Source organism: Macrotis lagotis, chromosome 5 (genome assembly GCF_037893015.1).
Source record: "Macrotis lagotis isolate mMagLag1 chromosome 5, bilby.v1.9.chrom.fasta, whole genome shotgun sequence".
Lineage (NCBI taxonomy): Eukaryota > Metazoa > Chordata > Mammalia > Peramelemorphia > Peramelidae > Macrotis > Macrotis lagotis.
The window spans coordinates 149614818-149634141 of record NC_133662.1 but is presented as its reverse complement, the minus strand read 5'-3'; the positions used below and the strand labels follow the sequence as shown (position 1 = coordinate 149634141).

Genomic DNA, 19324 nt, shown 5'->3' with positions numbered 1-19324 from the left:
TTATCTGCCTCAGTTTCCTCAACTGAAATAAGAAAAATAATAATAATACCTATTTTACAGGGTAGTGGTGAGGATCAAATGAAATAATATTTGTAAATCACTTAGTGCAATGTCTGTCACATAGCAGGCACTTAATGTTTCTTCTCCTGTCCCTCTAGTTTTATTTTTTAAATTTTAAAATTATGTAGATCCAACTAAGTAAAATCAGTAAACTTAAAGATGAAAATAAAAGAAAAAGATACTCCAAAAAAAAGGAAATAGATTTCTAAGGATCTTTGTGGAAAAGGTTTTTTTGGGGGGGGGATTTTTTTTTTAAAACCATTAAGGGTGAATAGAATTAATATCCTTTTTGCGTTATATTTCTGAGTGTGCTATGGGAAGGATTACAGAGAATGTTGAAGGATACAGAAGATCAGAGGAGCGCATGGACTAATTCAGTTGCACATTGGGGGAGAGGTAGCAGATAGGAGGAAGAGGTGCTAAAGATTTTGAAAAAAAATTCCATACCTTTATACTTTAAGTTATTAACTACTGACTCATATTCATATTTTCATGGTTATTTTTTTTGAGGATACACATAAATCAAGGACATTCTTAATGGGGGTTATAGAAGGCTTTTGCAAACAATTTTCCACTTCTTTATAATCTTCCAATTGACTGAAAGGTATACTGATGTCAGAATCACACACTTTTTATCACTTGCGATCTATTTTTAAAAAATTGTTGTGGTAGAGAAAGTGGTAACTTTTCAGATTTTCTTCCAACAAGATATCTCCCATGTATGTGTGTATGCACATCTATGTATACATGCACATATATGTACATATATACATATTTTTAAACAGTTTGATACTCTGATTATTTAAAGAAAAAGATACAATATATGTTTTCAAGTTGTGGAATACTAAAGTCTCTGAAGAATGATTTAAAGAATTCAATGTGAATGGGCTTCAAAATATTAGAAACAAGAAACTAGGCAGAAAAAAATGGTATTAATGATTCCATGGGGGAAATGATGAGCCAGTCTCGTAGTGAGATCAAGAGACTACTGATGGACAACCCATGTGTATTTTGGTATCCATGCAATTTCAAGAGATTAAAAAAAGACCTTTAACATTTTGGGGTAAATTTATGAGAGGGACATTGATATCTTCATTTACATGGTTTTACATTAATATAAAAGATGGGGGACTTAGTACTAACTTTATTCTTTTTTGCCTTTAGTATAGACAGTGTTAATTGAAGTTATTCCTAACTGTTTCTGGATAGTGGTGAGCAAGTTTTAGAGTACACAGAGTTGCTGTCCAATCCTCAGCAATTGGTAAAGAGTAGCAGATTTTAAAAGAACAGTATCATCATACATGGATCCTACTTTACTTTTTTCTTTTTGCAAGGCAGTGGGGTTAAATGACTTGCCCAAGGTCACACTGCTAGGTAATTTTTAAGTATCTGAGATCAGATTTGAACTTTAGGTTCTCCTGACTCCTACTTCACTTTCTGGGATTTTGGTTTTTGTTTTTGTTTGCAAGGCACTGGGGTTAAGTGACTTGGCCAGGGTCACACAGCTATGTAATTTTTGCCCTTAAGCAGCTTACATTTTTTGGAGAAGGATACAGCATGTGTATGTACACACACACACACATACACGCACACACACACACACAAACATCCAATATGTTTTTTTTTGTTTTTAGTTTTTGCAAGGCAATGGAGTTAAGTGACTTGTCCAAGATCACCCAGCTAGGTAATTATTAAGTGTCTGAGGCTGGATTTGAACTCAGGTCCTCCTGACTCCAGGGCTGTTGCTTTACCCGCTGTGCTATGTAGCTGCCCCAGTATTCTCTTTATTTTTCTAACAGCAAGAAGTTTTCAACAATTATTTTTTTGTAAGGTTTTTGAGTTTCACATTTTTCTTCCTTTCTCCCTTTCTTCCCCTCTCCCCTGACAGAAAACACTAATATAGTCTATACAAATACATTACAAGGTGATTTGAGGAAAGAGAATTTTAACAACTAGAGCTGGAAGGAATTTTAGAGGTCATTTAGGACAAACCCTTTACAGATTAGAAAACTGAGTCTCAGAGGTAAAGAATTTCTGTATCTGGCTCAGTCTTTCCATCTTAAGCCAGCTTTTATTCATGGGAATTTGAATATATATTAGGGGGAAAAAACATCTTTGTTTTGAACATGAGACTGTTTTACAAAGTACATTCCCTGAAAAAAAAAAGCCAAGATCTACTCATCAGTCTGTTATGATGTCCATTCAGATCCCTTACTTCCAGTTTATAAATTTCAACTCCAAAACTTATTACCTTTATTTCACTAGTCATTCACAGGTATGGATCTTGTTTGGATCTCACAGTATTCATAATTTTGCCACTAATTTGATTCTTAACTCTGAAATTTCCTTTTCTGATCATCCTATTCTTTCTTCCTAAGCCTATTTTTTTCCTCATCACTTCAACCTCTAGTCCCTATAGACCTTGCTGTTGTATAAATTCTTTATCACTTCAGCTCTGGCTTCCTTCCTTTATAATTTAGATGTGTGTATGTGTACTATATGTGCGCGTATACATACATATATATATGTATGTATACTTGAGCAATCAATTGTAAATATTTATGTGATCCATGTCCTCAGTATTAAATGTACTTCTTGTATCTTTTTTTTTTAGATTTTTGCAATGCAATGGGGTCAAGTGGCTTGCCCAAGGCCACACAGCTAGGTAATTATTCAGTGTCTGAGGCCGGATTTGAACTCAGGTACTCCTGATTCCTGGGCCTGGGCCGGTGCTCTATCCACTGCGCCACCTAGCTGCCCCTTCTTATGTATTCTAAATGGACACTTACTAGATTTGTGACCTTGATCAGCTCACTTACCTGCCATCTGCCTTGGTTTCTTCAACTATGAAATAAGAAAAATAAAAATACCTACTTGACGGGGAAGTGGTGAGGATCAAATGTGATAATATTTGTAAAGTTCCCAGGATAGTGTCTGCCCATATAGTAGGCACTTAATGTTCCCTCTCCTGTCCTCTAATTTATTTAAAAATTTTAAATTATATAGATACCTTGTTCTTATACTACTCACCTGTTGCCAGACCTCAAAGACAGAGATTACCATCTTCCTTTTCACTCTTTTCATATGCTGCTGAACACTACTGAAAAAAACCACATATCCTTGCTAACAGGAATCTACTAGTTTCAACATAACTATCCTTATGTTCTTCCCTACATTATAGCAACAGTGTTCTGTTTATGTAGACAGAGATTGTAGGTTTTAGAGATAGAAACTATAGGCTAGATTATATGACAAGGGATATATAGTAAACCTCAAAGAAAGAAAGGATGCTGAGTAATAATGATAAAGGAAAAAAATCAGAGATTTTGTTCCTTTGTTTTTTTGCAGGGTTATGGGGTTAAGTGACTTGCCCAAGGTCACACAGCTAGTAATTACTCAGTATCTGAGGTCAAATTTGAACTCAGGTCTTCCTGACTCCAAGGCCTCTGCTCCCCACTCTGCCACCTAGCTGTCCCTCAGATCTGAGATTTTCAAGGCGTATCAGTGAGTATACTCGCTCCTTCTGAGTCTGAGTGTTTAGAACTATGACAGGAACATACTGTACTAGAGGGGGTATAGTTTTGGATAGATTGTTAAACTACTAGATGGAGAAAAGTGTATGGATATAATTTTATCTAGATTTTAACAAATTTTTTTGATACAGTATCTTATACTATTCTTGTGGAGTAGAGGAGAGATATAGATTGGGCAACTGTAGATAGATTCAGAACTAGTTGGAAGTGAGACTCAAAGACTACTAATGATTCAGTGTCAGTATGAGAAAGGTTGCTCTGCTGTTTAATTAACATTTTTATCAGTGACATGGATAAAAGCACAGATAGTATTTTCATCATATTTGCACATGACACAAAGCTCAGAGGGATAACTAACACATTGAATGATAGGATCTAAAAGAACCTTGACAGGCTAGAACATTGAAATATAGTAAGATGAGATTCAATAGGAATGAATTTAAAATCTTAGATTTGAATACAAAAAGTCAATGTCATAGGTGTGTGATGTAGAAAATAGAAAACATTGCCAGACAGTTATGTAAAAAAAATTTGGAGTTATTAGTGTAGGCTTAATAAAGAGTTCAGAAATAGTAGATTTACTCAAATCAGACCGACAGCTTCTGACTATTTATTTGGGTTCAGTTCTGCGAGCAGTAGTTAAAGAATATTGATAACCTGGAGAATGTTTGGAGGTGTTTAACAGGTAGTGAGTGACCAGTTGTAACCTAACTAAATTCATGCCACATACGGAGCATATTCTCAACTCTTGTACTTAGTAGTAAAAAAAAAAAACACAAAAAAAAAACCTGGTGTTTGAAACCTGGACAGGGCCTGGAGAGGCCTAACATCTGGGTATTTTATAGTTACGAAGATTTTTTCCAAATAGTTTGACTGGTCATTTTTTACTAGTAGTAGTAACAGACTTTAGGGTAAAGAAGTCTCCCACAAAAAAAGTCTCCATCCTCAGTTCCTCAGAGGCAGTAAGACTTGGAACCTTTCTCTCCCAGTCCAGGAACAACAAAGTAGCCAGCTGATCTTGGTCCAGGGATTTTAATGTCAGCAGTGATCCCCACCTTTCTGAGGCATTGTAAAATAACATTGTTCAGGGCCACCTTATGTGAGTTATTATTGATGTCTAATGAACTTTGTTCTTGCTTCTGAGTCTTTAAATGTCTTAAAAACACTCTTGTAACCATTTGTTCTGGTCTGACTTGAGCCCCAAAATAGAGACTTTTATGTATGTTAACAATTATAGACTTCTGAAGTCTAGGTTTAAGTGAAATTTGTAATGAAGTTCTTTGATTTGATGTTTAATAACAAAATTGTTAATTACTTCAAGTTTCCATATAATTTTGATTTGACTACAAATTAAGTTCTTTGACATAGCATTTGGGAGAAATGCTAAGATCTAATTTTTTTTTTTTATTTTCTGGTTCTTCACTGCCACTCATAAAATTTTAAATTTTACTTAAAACAGCCCTGGGGGCAGAGAGGGGTAGAGAAACACTGAGTAAAAAGATGTCATCTTTCTTAACAAATTATGAACAGATGTCTGGTCATAATTATACTATTAAGCTGAAAGTTTGTAAAATCCAAGAAAACAATTTATGGTATCAAACTTCCTTTTTCAGTAAAACAATTTTAGTAGGATCATAGATTTAGAGGTAGAAGGGGACCTTAGAAATAATCTTGTCCAACAAACTCATTTTACACATGAGCAAACAGGCCTTAATGCCTTGCTGAAGATCACACCAAACATAGCAGAGCCAAGATTCAAAATAATGATCACTTTAGAATTAGAGCTTATTTCATTTCACCACTGGATGCCTCTTACTTTTCTGAATTTGATACAGTAGTTAAGGATGTAAATAGGTTAGTTTTAGTCTAACATTATATTTTAAGATAAAGTGATTTTGGATATTGGAGAGGAAAGGAGGCGGTTGTTTTAGGTGGAGTAAAAGATACATTTTCTTTCTTTTTTTTTCCCTCTTTGTTAGGCAGATTATAATCAGTTTCCTATCAAATAATTGTTGTGTGACCAGTTAAAAACAAAAAATCTATCCTACTGTTCGTCAAGTCTAATAGGAAAATAGAATACTTTCTTTGACAGTTCATAATGAATACCATAGAAATTTGGTAAAAAAGCTAAGATTTTTGTTCTCCAGAAATGATGGATGAGTTCACAGCTCCACCAACTATGTATTAGTGTCCCAGATTTCCTACATCCCTTCCAACATTGATCATTGTCCTTTCTGGTCATGTTGGCTAGTTTAAGAAGTGTGAGGTGGTACCTCAGAGATGCTTTAATTTGCATTTCTCTAATAATTAGTGATTTAGAGCAATTTTTCATATGACTATAGATTGCTTTGATTTCCTCATCTATAAATTGCCTTTCTATATCCTTTGACCATTTGTCAATTGGGGAATGGCTTGTTTTTTAAAAAAATTTGACTCAGTTCTCTGTATATTTTAGAAATGAGTCCTTTGTCAGAAATACTAGTTGTAAAAATTGTTCCCAATTTACTACATTTCTTTTAATCTTGTTATAGTGGTTTTATCTGTGCAAAAGCTTTTTAATTTAATGAAACTGAAATTATCTAGTTTGTTTTGAATGATGTTTGCCTTCTCTTCCTTGGTCATAAACTACTTCCCTTTCCATAGATCTGACAGGTAAACTATTCCTTGATCTCCTAGTTTGCTTATAATATTGTTTTTTATGTCTAAATCTTGGTAGAGATTAATGTTGGTCTAATCGAAGTTTTTGCCATACTACCAATTTTCCCAACAGTTTTCATCAAAGAGAGAGTTTTTAGCTCAATAGCTGGTCTCTTTGGGTTTATCAAAAGCAGATTACTATAATCATTAACTGCTATTGCACCTAGTCTATTACCTTGGTCCACCACTCTATTTCTTAGTTAGTACCAGACAGTTTTGGTGACTGATGCTTTATAATATAATTTTAGACCTGGTAGGACTAAGCCACCTTCTTTTGCACTTTTTTTTTTCATTAAATGCCTGGAAATTCTCGACTTTTTATTTCTCCCTATGAATTTACTTACAAATTTTTTCTAGCTCATTAAAGTCATTTTTTGGAATTTTGATTAGTAGGGCACTAAATTAATTTTGGTAGAATTGTCATTTTTATTATTAGCTCAGCCTATCCATGAGCAGTTGATATTTGCCCAGTTATTTGGGATTCTCTAGGTATACTATCATGTCATCTGCAGAGTAAGAGTTTTGTCTTTTCCTTCCCAATTCTGATTCCTTCCATTTCTTTTTCTTATTGCTGAAGCTAACATTTCTAACACAATATTGAATAGTAGTGGTGATAATGGGCATCCCTGTTTCACCCCTGATCTTTTGAGAATTCCTCTAGCCCCTATCCCTATTGCATATAATGCTTGGTAGATACTGCTTATTATTCTAAGGAACAATCTATTCCTATGCTCTCTAGTGTTTTTAGTAGGAATGGGTACTATATTTTGTCAAAAATCTTTTCAGCATTTATTGATATAATCATATGATTTCTGATAGGTTTGTTATTGATATTATTAATTATCTAACAGTTTTCCTAATATTGAACCAACCCTGCATTCCTGAGATAAACCCTACTTGGTCATAATGTATTATCCTATGATAACTTGTAATCGTTTTGCTAAGTTTTTTTGCATCTATATTCATCAGGGAGATTGGTTTATAATTTTCTTTCTCTGTTTTAACTCTTCCTGGTTTGGGTATCAGCACCATATTGATGTCATAGAAAGAGAGGTAGGCAGAGTTCTGTCTTCATCCAATTTTTTCAAAGAGTTTATATAGTATTGGAACCGAATTCACTTGTGAATTCATCTGGCCCTGGGATTTTTTTTAGGGAGTTCAGTAATGGCTTGTTGAATTCCTTTTTCTGAGATAAGGGTTATTTAGGTGTTTAATTTCCAGATTTTTTTCAAAAAATGAAGTATTCACAGACACTTCTTGTAGATATCTCCATCTGGAGGACTTTTTCTTTTCAAATCTTACCTTGATACTGACACTTGGATTTTTACAGTTCTAAATAAATACCATTTGACTTCAAATTTTATTTCTTCACTATACTTTATGAAACTACTGAGGACATGACATGATATATATCATTTGGGAGTGGAGTAGAGTAGACAATTATGGAATTTCAGGAAGAGACAATACATAATTATTAGTCAAATAAACAGGGGACTCCACCTGAGAAATAGCATCAGAAACCTCCTTTACATCAGTATCTTCCTAGCCACCAAAAACAAACTGGGGTCCTCCTTTTGCTATTATAATCACTCGAGGAAAAAGTATCATTTCCCGAAACAATGTTCCCAGAATTTTAGGACCAGTTTAATCCATAAACTTTTTCATATTTGGTACTCTTTGCTTTATCACTCAGCAGTCATGGCACTGCTCACATTCTTTTATGTGATTCAGAACAATTGCTCTCCTTAAAGATTTTACCCCTTGCTGTTCTCATCCCTATCCAGTTCAGTGCTGTCTCTTGTAGTTTCTAAGACTTTCTTTCGTTCTTTTTGAAACACCTAGTATATTGTTAAATTCCTTGTCATTCTTGAATGCTTAAACTCCTTCCTTCTTTTGATGTTTACAGAAATGTGGAATTCTGAAGAAACCTCATACTTTAACACGCTCTTCAAATTGTGACTAATCTTTTTCCTTTTTGTTTCAGTGTTGGAAAAGGAGTCAGCATACTTCTTGACTAGCCACCACTATCACTTTGCCCTTCACTATCTATCACTCAGTAACCTCTCTTCTCCTTTGGAGAATATGCAATCCTGTTATTTCACCTTGACCAGATCCTTGTTACTGTGTCCGTTAAACTCCAAGTCATTTTTATTTTTTCTTAACGTAGTTCATTATGTTGCTTACAGTCTTCCTTTCTACTATATCCTATGCACACCCTTGGTAATTTTGGTATACATCTTGATGTTCTTTTGAATACCCTGTCCTCCCAGTTTATCAACCTGCTCAATTGACATTATCTCTTTATTGTATTGTTTATTTGGAAAGAGAGATACCTTTCAGCATGCCTTTTTTGGTTTTCATTTGTTTTGTTTTTGAATTTTCTTTTATTATGAATTTAGCAAATCAACAAAAATAAACTTGCTTAAACAAAAAAACAAAAAAAAATTTGTAGCTCAGATATCTAATAGCTATGTGACCCTGTGAGGTTAGCTTAACTTCTTTCAATGTCACTTTTCTTATTTGTAAAAGGAGGATTATATATGTATATATATATATATATATATATATATATATGTATGTATGTATATGTATATATACACCTTCAAAGGTTGTGAGGATAGAATGACATAATTTGTACTTTGAAAATATTAATTCATTACATAAATGCTAGTTTTTTATTATAATATTATTAAACATGATAGTACTAACACTGTCCTTATTTGTATCCTCTTCCGTATATTTAACTTCTTTTTAAAATTCTGAACCTAGGGGGTGGCTAGGTGGTACAGTGGATAGGGCACTGGCCCTGGAGTCAGGAGTACCTGAGTTCAAATTCGGCCTCAGGCACTTAATAATTACCTAGTTGTGTGGCCTTGGGCAAGCCACTTAACCCCATTGCCTTGCAAAAAAAAAAAAATTCTGAACCTAAACATTAAAAATAACATCACTATACATATAGCAGAACATAAGAGGATTTTATTTGAAATTATAAATTTTAGTTCATACCAGTTGCTTTTTAAAAAGTTTATGATAAGTTCTGCTATAATTTTCAAAGTTATCCTGTTTTATTAGTACTTCTTTTTGACCTGTTTTCTACTGTACCTTTTTAAAAAAAAAGTTTCAATTGCATTTCTTGGGGTATCATTTGAGGGAAAAATCTCCCCAGTGGTCATATTCAAAAATATGTATCAGAGTTGTTGAACCCTGCTAGAGGAAGTCATAAAATTCTACTTGACTGAATGCACTACAAATTCTTACTGTCTTAAGTTCATTTGGACCCTTACTGTTTCACAGCAATTCTTTTATTCGTCTCTAGTGTTATTCTCCATAGCTCCTGTTCCAAAGCTTTTATTTGAAGTTCCTCATCTCTGCTCCATACCCCATCCCCATCAATCTTTCCTTTCTCCATATCTTAAAATTTCTTTGTATCTTTATTGTCCCCTCTTTTTGCCTTTGCTTCAAAGGATGAGTTAGCCCCGCTTCAGTTTTATAAATTTCATTTTATCTTACTCTGTCCCACTAAACCAAAAACACCTTTCTGAATCGACCATTCTGGTCACTATATCATTATATTAAATTAATCATTTAGAAAGGCAGCAAATAAAGTTTCATTATTAGTTATCTTATTGAAACACAGATGGCAAATATGAAACAATGAAATTACAAAAATGGTAGGCTTTATATACACACAAAGATTAAAGGAATTTTAAAAATATTTTATTTTTTCAATTACATACTAAGATAGTTTTCAACATTCCTCTTTTTGTAAGCTTTTTGAGTTCCACAGTTTTTTACCTCTTTCCTTTCCCCCTCTCCTCCCCATGATAGCAAGTAATCTGATATAGCAAGTACAATCATGTTTAGCATATTTCTATATTAGTCATGATATGAAAGAAGAATCAGAACTAAAGCTATGAGAAAAAGAAAAAAATGAATAAAACAAGTTTAAAAAATGAAAATTGTATGCTTTGGTTTGCATTCAGATTCCATAGGTTTTTCCTTTGGATATGAATGGCATTTTCCAACATGAGTCTTTTAGAATTGCCCTGATCAAAAGAATTTTAAGAAATGATTTTCAAGGTCTTACAATTCTATTTTAAAGTCTGCAAACCTGAAAAGATAAAAAAATTTAAAAAGAGAGTGGCATCAATAGCCCCTTCTATTTTGAGGAAATTTGTAAAATGAGTTAATTTTTTTAAGCAGATTATTTTTGGAGGTGTATATCCTTACAGTAACATTTTGTTCTTTTGCAGATTATGGAACTTTGTGGTGCAACAAGACTTGGCTATTTTGGAAGAAGTCAATTTTACATTGCTTTAAAACTTGTAGCTGTGGCTCAGTCTGGTCTCCCATTAAGAGTGGAAAGCATAAATACAGGTAAATATAGAATTTATTATTGGAAACTGATAATTAATGGACATTTTAAATCACAAATAACACAGTTAATAGAGAATTCTTAAGTCTTATTTTTATAGTGTGAGGCTAGTCACATAAACATGTATTGAATAATTTTTAATGGTTAGTATTCTTGTGTGATATGCCATATTTATACAGTTCTAATCATGAATAGTGGGAGGAGGAAAGGTTTCTTTCTAATTTATATTCATAGATGTTAGAAATTAGAAATTAAGATTTTTTTTGTGATTTGTAGCAATTTGGGCTCAATCTAATCTCTTCACTTAATCTCTTAAGAGAATAATTATATTGAGGGAAATAATATATAATCAGTAATGAAAGGGGTGTTTTATATGTGTGTGTGTGTATATATATATATATACATACATACATACATACATAGATATACACATATATGTATACACATACACCTATTTGTAGATTTTTCCAGGTAAATGAATTTAATAGCATTCCATTTTTTTATGTTCTCAGTCTTTCCTTTATTGTTGAACTCAGGTCTTGAGGGTTCTTCTGTATTGTTTGGAACTACAACTTGATCAACTATAATGGCAGATTAAATTCATAGTTAATTGGGGTTAGGCCAGGGAAAGAAGGTAAGAATTATAATTCATATGTTATTCAGAAGTTGATTTGCTAATTCAGAATTAGAATGACAAGTTAAGATGAGCCCCAGAACTCCCTCATTGTATTACGTAGCTTCAGAGTCACAGAATTGGGGACATATTTGCTTTTGAACTATTCTTAGCAGTTAAATTTTCAAGGAGATCATTTAAGGAGAGAATGTCTTAAGTTCTTTTTAGTAGGTGAGAATTGTTAAGTAGTTCTGAGGTAAATTACAAATGGTATTATTTGTCCAACCCAGAATAACATTCTATTCTGGATTATATGAAGTATTAGGTGTATATTAGATGCATAATTTTGAGTGTTTATATATATATGTGTATATATATATATATATATATATATATTCAACTTTATATATATATATATATTCAACTTTATATATATATATATATATATATATATATATATATATATATATATATATATATATATATATGAAATGTTGAATTCAGTTTAAACTTTGACCCTGGGTTAAGGATCTGAATGATGAGGTAACTACAAATGTTACTTGAAGATCTGAAGGATTACAAGGTAGGAAAAAAGTATTAAACTTTTTCTGCTTGATTCCAAAAGTAGCAAAAATAAGGACACGGGTAAAAGTTGCAGAGGAAAATAGAGGTTTGAGTAACTTGATCCATCATAGGAGTCCTTATTGAAGAGGGATTCCCTATAAATGGTGAGGCTTTCCACATCCTCATTTTTTTGTATAATATCTTTCATAAAGCTCTAGCAGATTGCACAGCTTCCTAAATGAGTTCCAGAGATTTTTAAAAGAGTTTGACATAGTCCATTTAGGACTAAGTGAATTAAGATTGCCTGTTGGCCAGATTATGCTAATGCAATTGAATGCCAAACCTAATAGTTTATGTCCTGAACAAATGCTTTAACTGGATTATGACAGGGCCTTAGATTTCAATGGGAAAATACCTGAATTGCATTTGGGAAATTGCATTTTTTTTTGAATGACTCCAAACTTTTTCTTGAAACATAAGTTCAACTTTTAACTTGTGTTATTTGCTGCTATTATATGACTCTTAAGTCATAGAACATCACAATCTACAAAGAATTAAACTCATAAGACAGTAACAATTATAGCCAATATTTATATAGTACTTATTATGTGCAGATACTGTAAACTACTTTACAAGTATTTCATTTGATAAGAGAAAATTATATGGTATGAATATGCCCCCCCCAACAACCCCTTTCAAAAAAAAAGACCTCCAACAAAACCAAAAAATGAATCATGTCAAGAGCAAGAGATGACCAATAGACAGTCCTCATGCTACTTTGGGAACCTCATTATTTCAAGAGAAAATAAAGAAGGCCCCTACTATGTTGGGTGGACCTGCTGTGGTGTACTTATGGAAATATTTGTTGAAGCATCTACAGGATGACTGTATGGATAGGTTGCAACTTGGATGTTGGATTTAACAGGTCAGAATGATAATGATCTTTGGAGAATTGGAGCATAATATTTTCTAGCAATTAGAGCTAACCAAAAGATGGAATGGAGGAAGTAGGTTCCATTGAAGCTTCAATTGTCAGGTATGTAGTAGAGAATATTCTTGATCAATGGTGGATGGACTAGATTCCAACTGAGCTTCCATCTGTCTCAGAGATTCTTTTATTCTTAGGCAAATATGATGGCTTATTGCAGTTAAGATTGTGGTAAACCCAGAGATCCAATCAATTCTACACCTCAGAATTTTTAAGTATGAACAAATTTTTAGTTCTGTGTTTGACCCAAGAAGATGTTTTCAATTCTTTTTCTAGTTTTCTTTTAGTTTCCACCTCCACCTCCACCTCTATTTTCTTTTTCTTTTTTTTTATTTAATGGGAAAATAATGCCTATTGAAGTTCTATAACAATGCTTTTAGAAAAAATTGGAAGTAAAAAATAGATATTTTAAAGAAAACAGCCTGAAAAGAGTTTTTCCTTTATGATTTCTAGAAGAATTTCATTTTAAATAATAATATGATAATTGTTGTTTAGTTGTATCTGATTCTTTATGATCTTGTGGACCTCTATCCCTGGGATTTTCTTAGCAAAGATGCTGGAGTGATTTACCATTTTCTTCTCCACTGATCAGTGGAAAAACAGATTAAATGACTTGTTCAAGGTGACAGGTATGAAGTTTCTGAGGCTGCTTTTGAACTCAAGTCTCCCCAACTCTAAACCCTTTATCCAACACATCCACCTTTATTAAAGTTTACAAAACATTTAGAAGTATCTCATTTTATCCTTACAATAATCCTGGGAGATAGGTACTATTGTTTTCCCCATTTTACAGATGAGGGAACTGAGGCTTCAAAGTGATTAAATTATCTGCCCAGGGTCATATAGCTAGTAAATATAATATGCAGGATTTTAATTCAGGTTTTCCTGATTCAGGTCTAGTTTTCTATTACTGTGTCATCTAGTTGGTTTAATTTTCAAAATAATAAAAGAAGTTTCACATTCTTTTTCTAGAATGCCTTGCATGTGTGTTTAACCCTTGCTCTTAGGAATTGAAAATTCACTGTGTTGGTAAACCTTTTTTCAGCCACACTGAGTATATATATCTCCTCTTTTTTGCCTTTTTATATGTTTCTGTCCTCTCCATGAACTCCTTGAATACCTATTTCTCTATCCATCTTTACTGTCAATCATAGGGATTCTATGTCTTTTTTTCTCAGAGGTCCTTATGAAATAAGATTTTTAAAAAATAAAACCACAAAAAGAGCATATAGTGAGATTAATTCCATATGACACAAATTTTGACCTTATTACTTAAATCATTCCTTAAGTACATGCCCATGTGAATTATTTCTTCCCTCTACAGTGGTTATTATTCCACCTTTCTGGACAAACTGAAACAGGTATCAGGACCCAGGATTTTGTTGTGATGAATCAAAGTGTCTGGGTATATAATACTGTTTGATCAACAGAAAATACATTAAATATTAATTAATTCCTCATTTAGTATTAATCACAATTTACCATTGATATCTTGTCCCTAATAGGTACTCAATAATTACAAGAAAATTTATTGAATAGAATACCAGTGTATTAAACTTAAAAATTGCCATTATTCTAAGCATGCTTTACTTAGAAATTTGGTATATTAGAATGAAGACACTTTGGTAGTATAGTTCAGTGTCTCTAAGTAAGACCTTACCTCATAATATCTAGGTAGCCCAGGGAATAGAGTGCAGGACCTGGAATTAGAAGACTCATCTTCTGAATTCAAATCTAGCCTTAGGCATTAGCTGTCTGACCCTGGACAAGTCACTTAACACTGCTTCAATTCATCATATGTAAAATGAGTTGGAGAAGGAAATGACACAACACTCTGCCAAGAAAACTTCAAATGGGACCACAAGGAGTTGGATATGACTATGTCTGAAATGACAAGTTCTCTAAAAATTCTATTCCAGTTTTGAATTATTTTAGTTCAGCAAACACAGATAAATGGTGGCATAGATACTTATTAAATTCAGAGTGTGATGGAAATACCTTTTGTTCTATTAAGTTTAAGTTGATTTTAAAATTACTATTAATAATTATGTCTTTAACAGTAAAGGATCTCCCCCTGCCCAGATTTGGAGCCTCAAAGAATGAGCAAGAATCTCGGCATGCAACCTCATATTCTTCAGATGCTGAGAATCAAGGTTCTTATTCAGGTGTAATTCCTCCACCACCTGGTAGAGTACAAGTCAAAAAGGGCTCTGTGAGCCATGATACTGTCCAGTCACGTCCATCTACAGATCAACAGGTAATGGCAAAATAAATATAAATGCTATCAGTTGAAATACTATTTATTTACTCAGCAAGCATTTTTTAAGAATCTACTATGTGTATTGGTACTATAGTAGATTAAAAATAGTACCTTAACTATATATAGTGTCCCAAAATTCCTCCCAAGCCATGAAAACTTAAAACTGCTCTCCACCTTTTGAGATATCCTAGTTTGACTTTCTTAAAATCTGTAGTAGTAGCAGCAGTGAAGCTTAAGCTATCTCATATTTGTCTGATTATAGTGTCTTAATGCCACATTTTGTTTAGCCATTCCCCAAATGATGGTAATTTACTTTCTTTCTGGTTCCTTGTTACCGTAAAAAAATGCTGCCATAACTTTGTTGGTGTACTTTGGAATCTTTCTTTTTGTCAGTTATCTCCTTGGAGGGAATGCTTACTAGTCGTTATACAAACTCTAGATCAAAGGGTATATGGACATTTTAACCACTAGTACTGACGCGGAGTTCTACCAGTAATGGACTAGTGTGCCTTTTTTTCCTATGTCCTCCTCTTACAAGGATTATTCCCATCTTTTATAAAATTTGACTGTTTGCAGGATGATGCGAAGTGAAACCATATGAATTTTTTGATATGAATTTATCTTATTTAGTGATTAGAGTATTTTTTTACATGATTATGTTAATAGTTTGCAATTATTTTGAGCATTGTAATGTTACTACCTTTTGATGACTTAGCTAGTGAGTAATGACTTTTCTGATAATTGTATGTATATTTTGGATGGCCAAATCTTTATCAAAGATGTTTGATACAAGGATTTTTTTTTTTTGCTTATTTGGTTTAGGAAATTCATCCACTCATAACAAAAAAGTATATAATCTGGGTGGCTAGGTTGCACAGTGGATAGAGCACCGGCCTTGGAGTCAGGAGTACCTAGGTTCAAATCCGACCTCAGACACTTAATAATTACCTAGCCATGTGGCCTTGGGCAAGCCACTTAACCCCATTGCCTTGAAAAATCTTTTTAAAAAGATCACTAAAAAATAGTATATAATCTGCTTCTAATTTTTTATGGCATGATCTAATATTCAGGTAACACTCATTATGAATTTAATTGTGAAATATGATGTAAGATGTTGGTCTAATTCTTTCCAGTTTCCTCAATAGTTCCTGGCAAATGGGAAGTTATTTCCTATGTAATTTATGTTTTCAGGGCTTGTCAAAACCTGGTTTACTGACTTTCATTGTTTCTGATTGTCTGAACTAGTCACTTCCATTTTCTATTTTTAAGCATACTAAGTGGTTTTAATGCTTCCTGGTTTATAATATAATGTGAGGTCTGGAAATGCTATTCTTTTTCCATTACAATCCTTTTTCATCATTTCCCTTTATGTATAGAATCTTTGTTTCTCAAAATGAATTTCATCATGTTGTCTAGTTTGTATTACTTTGGTCTGAAAGTTCATTCAAGTATAATTTTTAAAAATTATTTTATTATATTGGCATGGTCCAACCATAAGCTGGGAAAATTCCTTCAGTTATTTAAGACATTTTTCATTTAAGTAGTTCTTTACAATTGAATCTGTAAGTGTTTTTGGTAGGTTGATTCTCAAATTTTTTTATTTGTAATTATTTTGAAGGAATTTCTCTATTGTTGGTGCTTGAATCTTATTGTTATTACATAGAAATAGTGTTAGGTTTTTGAAATTATTTTGTAGCTTTAAACTTTGTCTTATCTATTATTAGAATTGATGCTAAAACTTCTTTAAAGTAAAAGCATAAATGTATTTTAAAAATATGAAATAAATGAAAACCAAAAGGAAATATCAGTATATAATATAGATACACTATGTTTTATCAGTCTATATTGGGATATATCAAGAATACCTACTGTTATCATTGTTATTTGATAAAGTTATGGAAATGTTAACTCTGACAAGAAGACAAGAGAAAGAAAATAAAGATATATAGGTAGGTAAAGAAGAGACAAAACTGAAATATTCATTTTTTTATATGATTTGTTACAATTCCTTTTCCTCTCTCTTTAGGAATCCACATCTCCAGTAGTTTCACCACAACAGTCCCCTCCAACTTCTCCACACACATGGAGGAAGCACAACCGCCATCCTAGTGGAGGAAATAATGAACGTCCTCTTGCTGGACCTGGGCCTTTTTGGTCACCATTTAGTGAAGCACAAACAGGTAGATGTTATTAATATTGTGATTATTTACTCTTAGAGTTTAAAGAGATTTGGAAATAATGTTGACTGATGTTTAATGGAGTTGGGTAAAAAGGAGTCAGTCTTTTTAAAAAATTTTAATACTACTTTTTTTTTCAATTACATATAAAAAAAATTTTCAGCATTCATTTTCGGTAAACTTTGACTTCCAAATTTTTCTCCCTCCTTCCCATTGCTCTCCTCCTCCAAGACAACAAACAATCTGATATAGGCTTTACATGCACAGCCATGTTAAACATATTCCCGTTTTATATTGTGAAAGAACAATCTGAACAAAAAGGAAAACATGACAAAGAAAAGACAAATTTAAAAATTGTAAAAATAGTATGTTGTAATCTGCATTCAGATTCCCTAGTTCTTTCTCTGGATATGGATGGCATATTTCACTACAAGTGGAAGTAAGTCTTCTAGGATAATTTAGAATTGTGGGTTGATAAGTTAAATGCCTACATATAGCAGTTGGAATCACTGAAAATCTACAAGTGGATGAACCCCTATTCTCTTTTCTTTTACATGGAAATATGTAATGGTGTGCTGTGGTGTTTTGGGTTTTTTTTTTTTTTTTATGAGATTCTGAGGAGGTAGAGGGGACTAGTATTGTATTGTTTTCCAGAATGTTGATTCTCATTTGTATATTAGAATGAAGATGGAATATGTTTTTAAAATGAACAAAACATTTCTACTTAAGAGGTTTTTGTGATTTGCATATTTTTATTTGTTATATATTTATTTCTCTTCTTCCAGGTTCTTCAGCTGGTGATGCAATGTGGTCTGGTCATTCTCCACCTCCACCTCAAGAAAATTGGGTCAGTTTTGCAGATACTCCACCAACCAGTACTCTTTTAGCCATGCATCCTGCTTCTGTCCAGGTGTGACATTTAATTGGTATTGCATTTTATTTGCTTCATTTCAATTATTGCTGCAGTCATTTTCTTTCTTTCTTTCTTTTTTGTATTTGCTGTTGCAAATTTCATTAGTAGAAGTTCACTTTTTTTTGTAGAGAACAGTAATCTGTTCTATACCCTTTTCTGCAACAGTCTAGTTCTACTGGAATGTTCACTAAAGGTTTTGGCTTCATTTAAAATAAAAATTTTCTAACATTTAAAGAGAATTTTTTAAAAGGTTCCCACATGTAGGAATATCTTTGCTTGGCTTTCTTAGCATATTTCTCATAACTTTGAGTTGCATACATAATTATCATCATTTCTATCCATTTATTTCATTGTGCAAATAAATTCCTGATAACCTATTTGTCATAAATATGTGGTTTGCTGATGAGTTTGAAGCTTTTGATGTCAAAAATTCTACAAAAAGTTTATTTTACTTCCAAGGACAAATAGTCTAGAAACGATGGTCCATATGGTCATATAGATAGATAACATACTGAGGAAAAAATGTTTCATTACAGGACCAGACAACAGTACGAACTGTAGCATCAGCTACAACTGCCAATGAAATTCGTAGGCAATCCAGTAGTTATGATGATCCCTGGAAAATAACAGATGAACAAAGACAGTATTATGTAAATCAGTTTAAAACCATTCAACCTGATCTAAACGGATTTATTCCAGGTGAGTTGCTAAAAAACAGAAATTATTATAGACATGGCAGGCCCTAGTCTCAGTTTCATATCTTCTGGAACTATTTTGAAGTCTTTACAGTTGTCAAATTTGGACAGTTTATAAACAGTTTATAATTCTTTACTTGGTATGGTTTATCTACAAAGGTTCTATTCGCACTGGGGCCAAAAACAAAAACCCATATACATTTTACTATAAAGAACAGCTTCCCAAAAATAAAATGTCTTCTTATGCCTCAGATTTTTGTCCTTAAATCTGAAAACTTACAATCAACATTAAACATCATTGTTTTAATATTGCAGGATCTGCAGCTAAAGAGTTTTTTACAAAATCAAAACTACCTATTCTTGAACTTTCTCATATTTGGTAAGTGTGGTGTGTTGTAGTTGGGCCATATATTTTGTTTTAGAAGAGTTTCCAACTAGTAGTCTTTCAG

General features: G+C 32.8%; 1 protein-coding gene across 4 annotated transcripts in view; it reads left to right on the top strand.

Moving 5' to 3' along the window:
- REPS1 (RALBP1 associated Eps domain containing 1) overlaps positions 1-19324 on the top strand; it is an 81494-nt gene that overhangs the window by 22547 nt on the left and 39623 nt on the right. For all 4 annotated transcript variants that reach the window (XM_074187697.1, XM_074187696.1, XM_074187695.1 and 1 more), the window contains exons 2-7: positions 10544-10667; positions 14891-15087; positions 17117-17270; positions 18053-18177; positions 18717-18879; positions 19191-19254. In XM_074187697.1, the coding sequence (XP_074043798.1) occupies positions 10544-10667; positions 14891-15087; positions 17117-17270; positions 18053-18177; positions 18717-18879; positions 19191-19254 (827 nt within the window). The remainder of the gene's footprint in view (positions 1-10543; positions 10668-14890; positions 15088-17116; positions 17271-18052; positions 18178-18716; positions 18880-19190; positions 19255-19324) is intronic.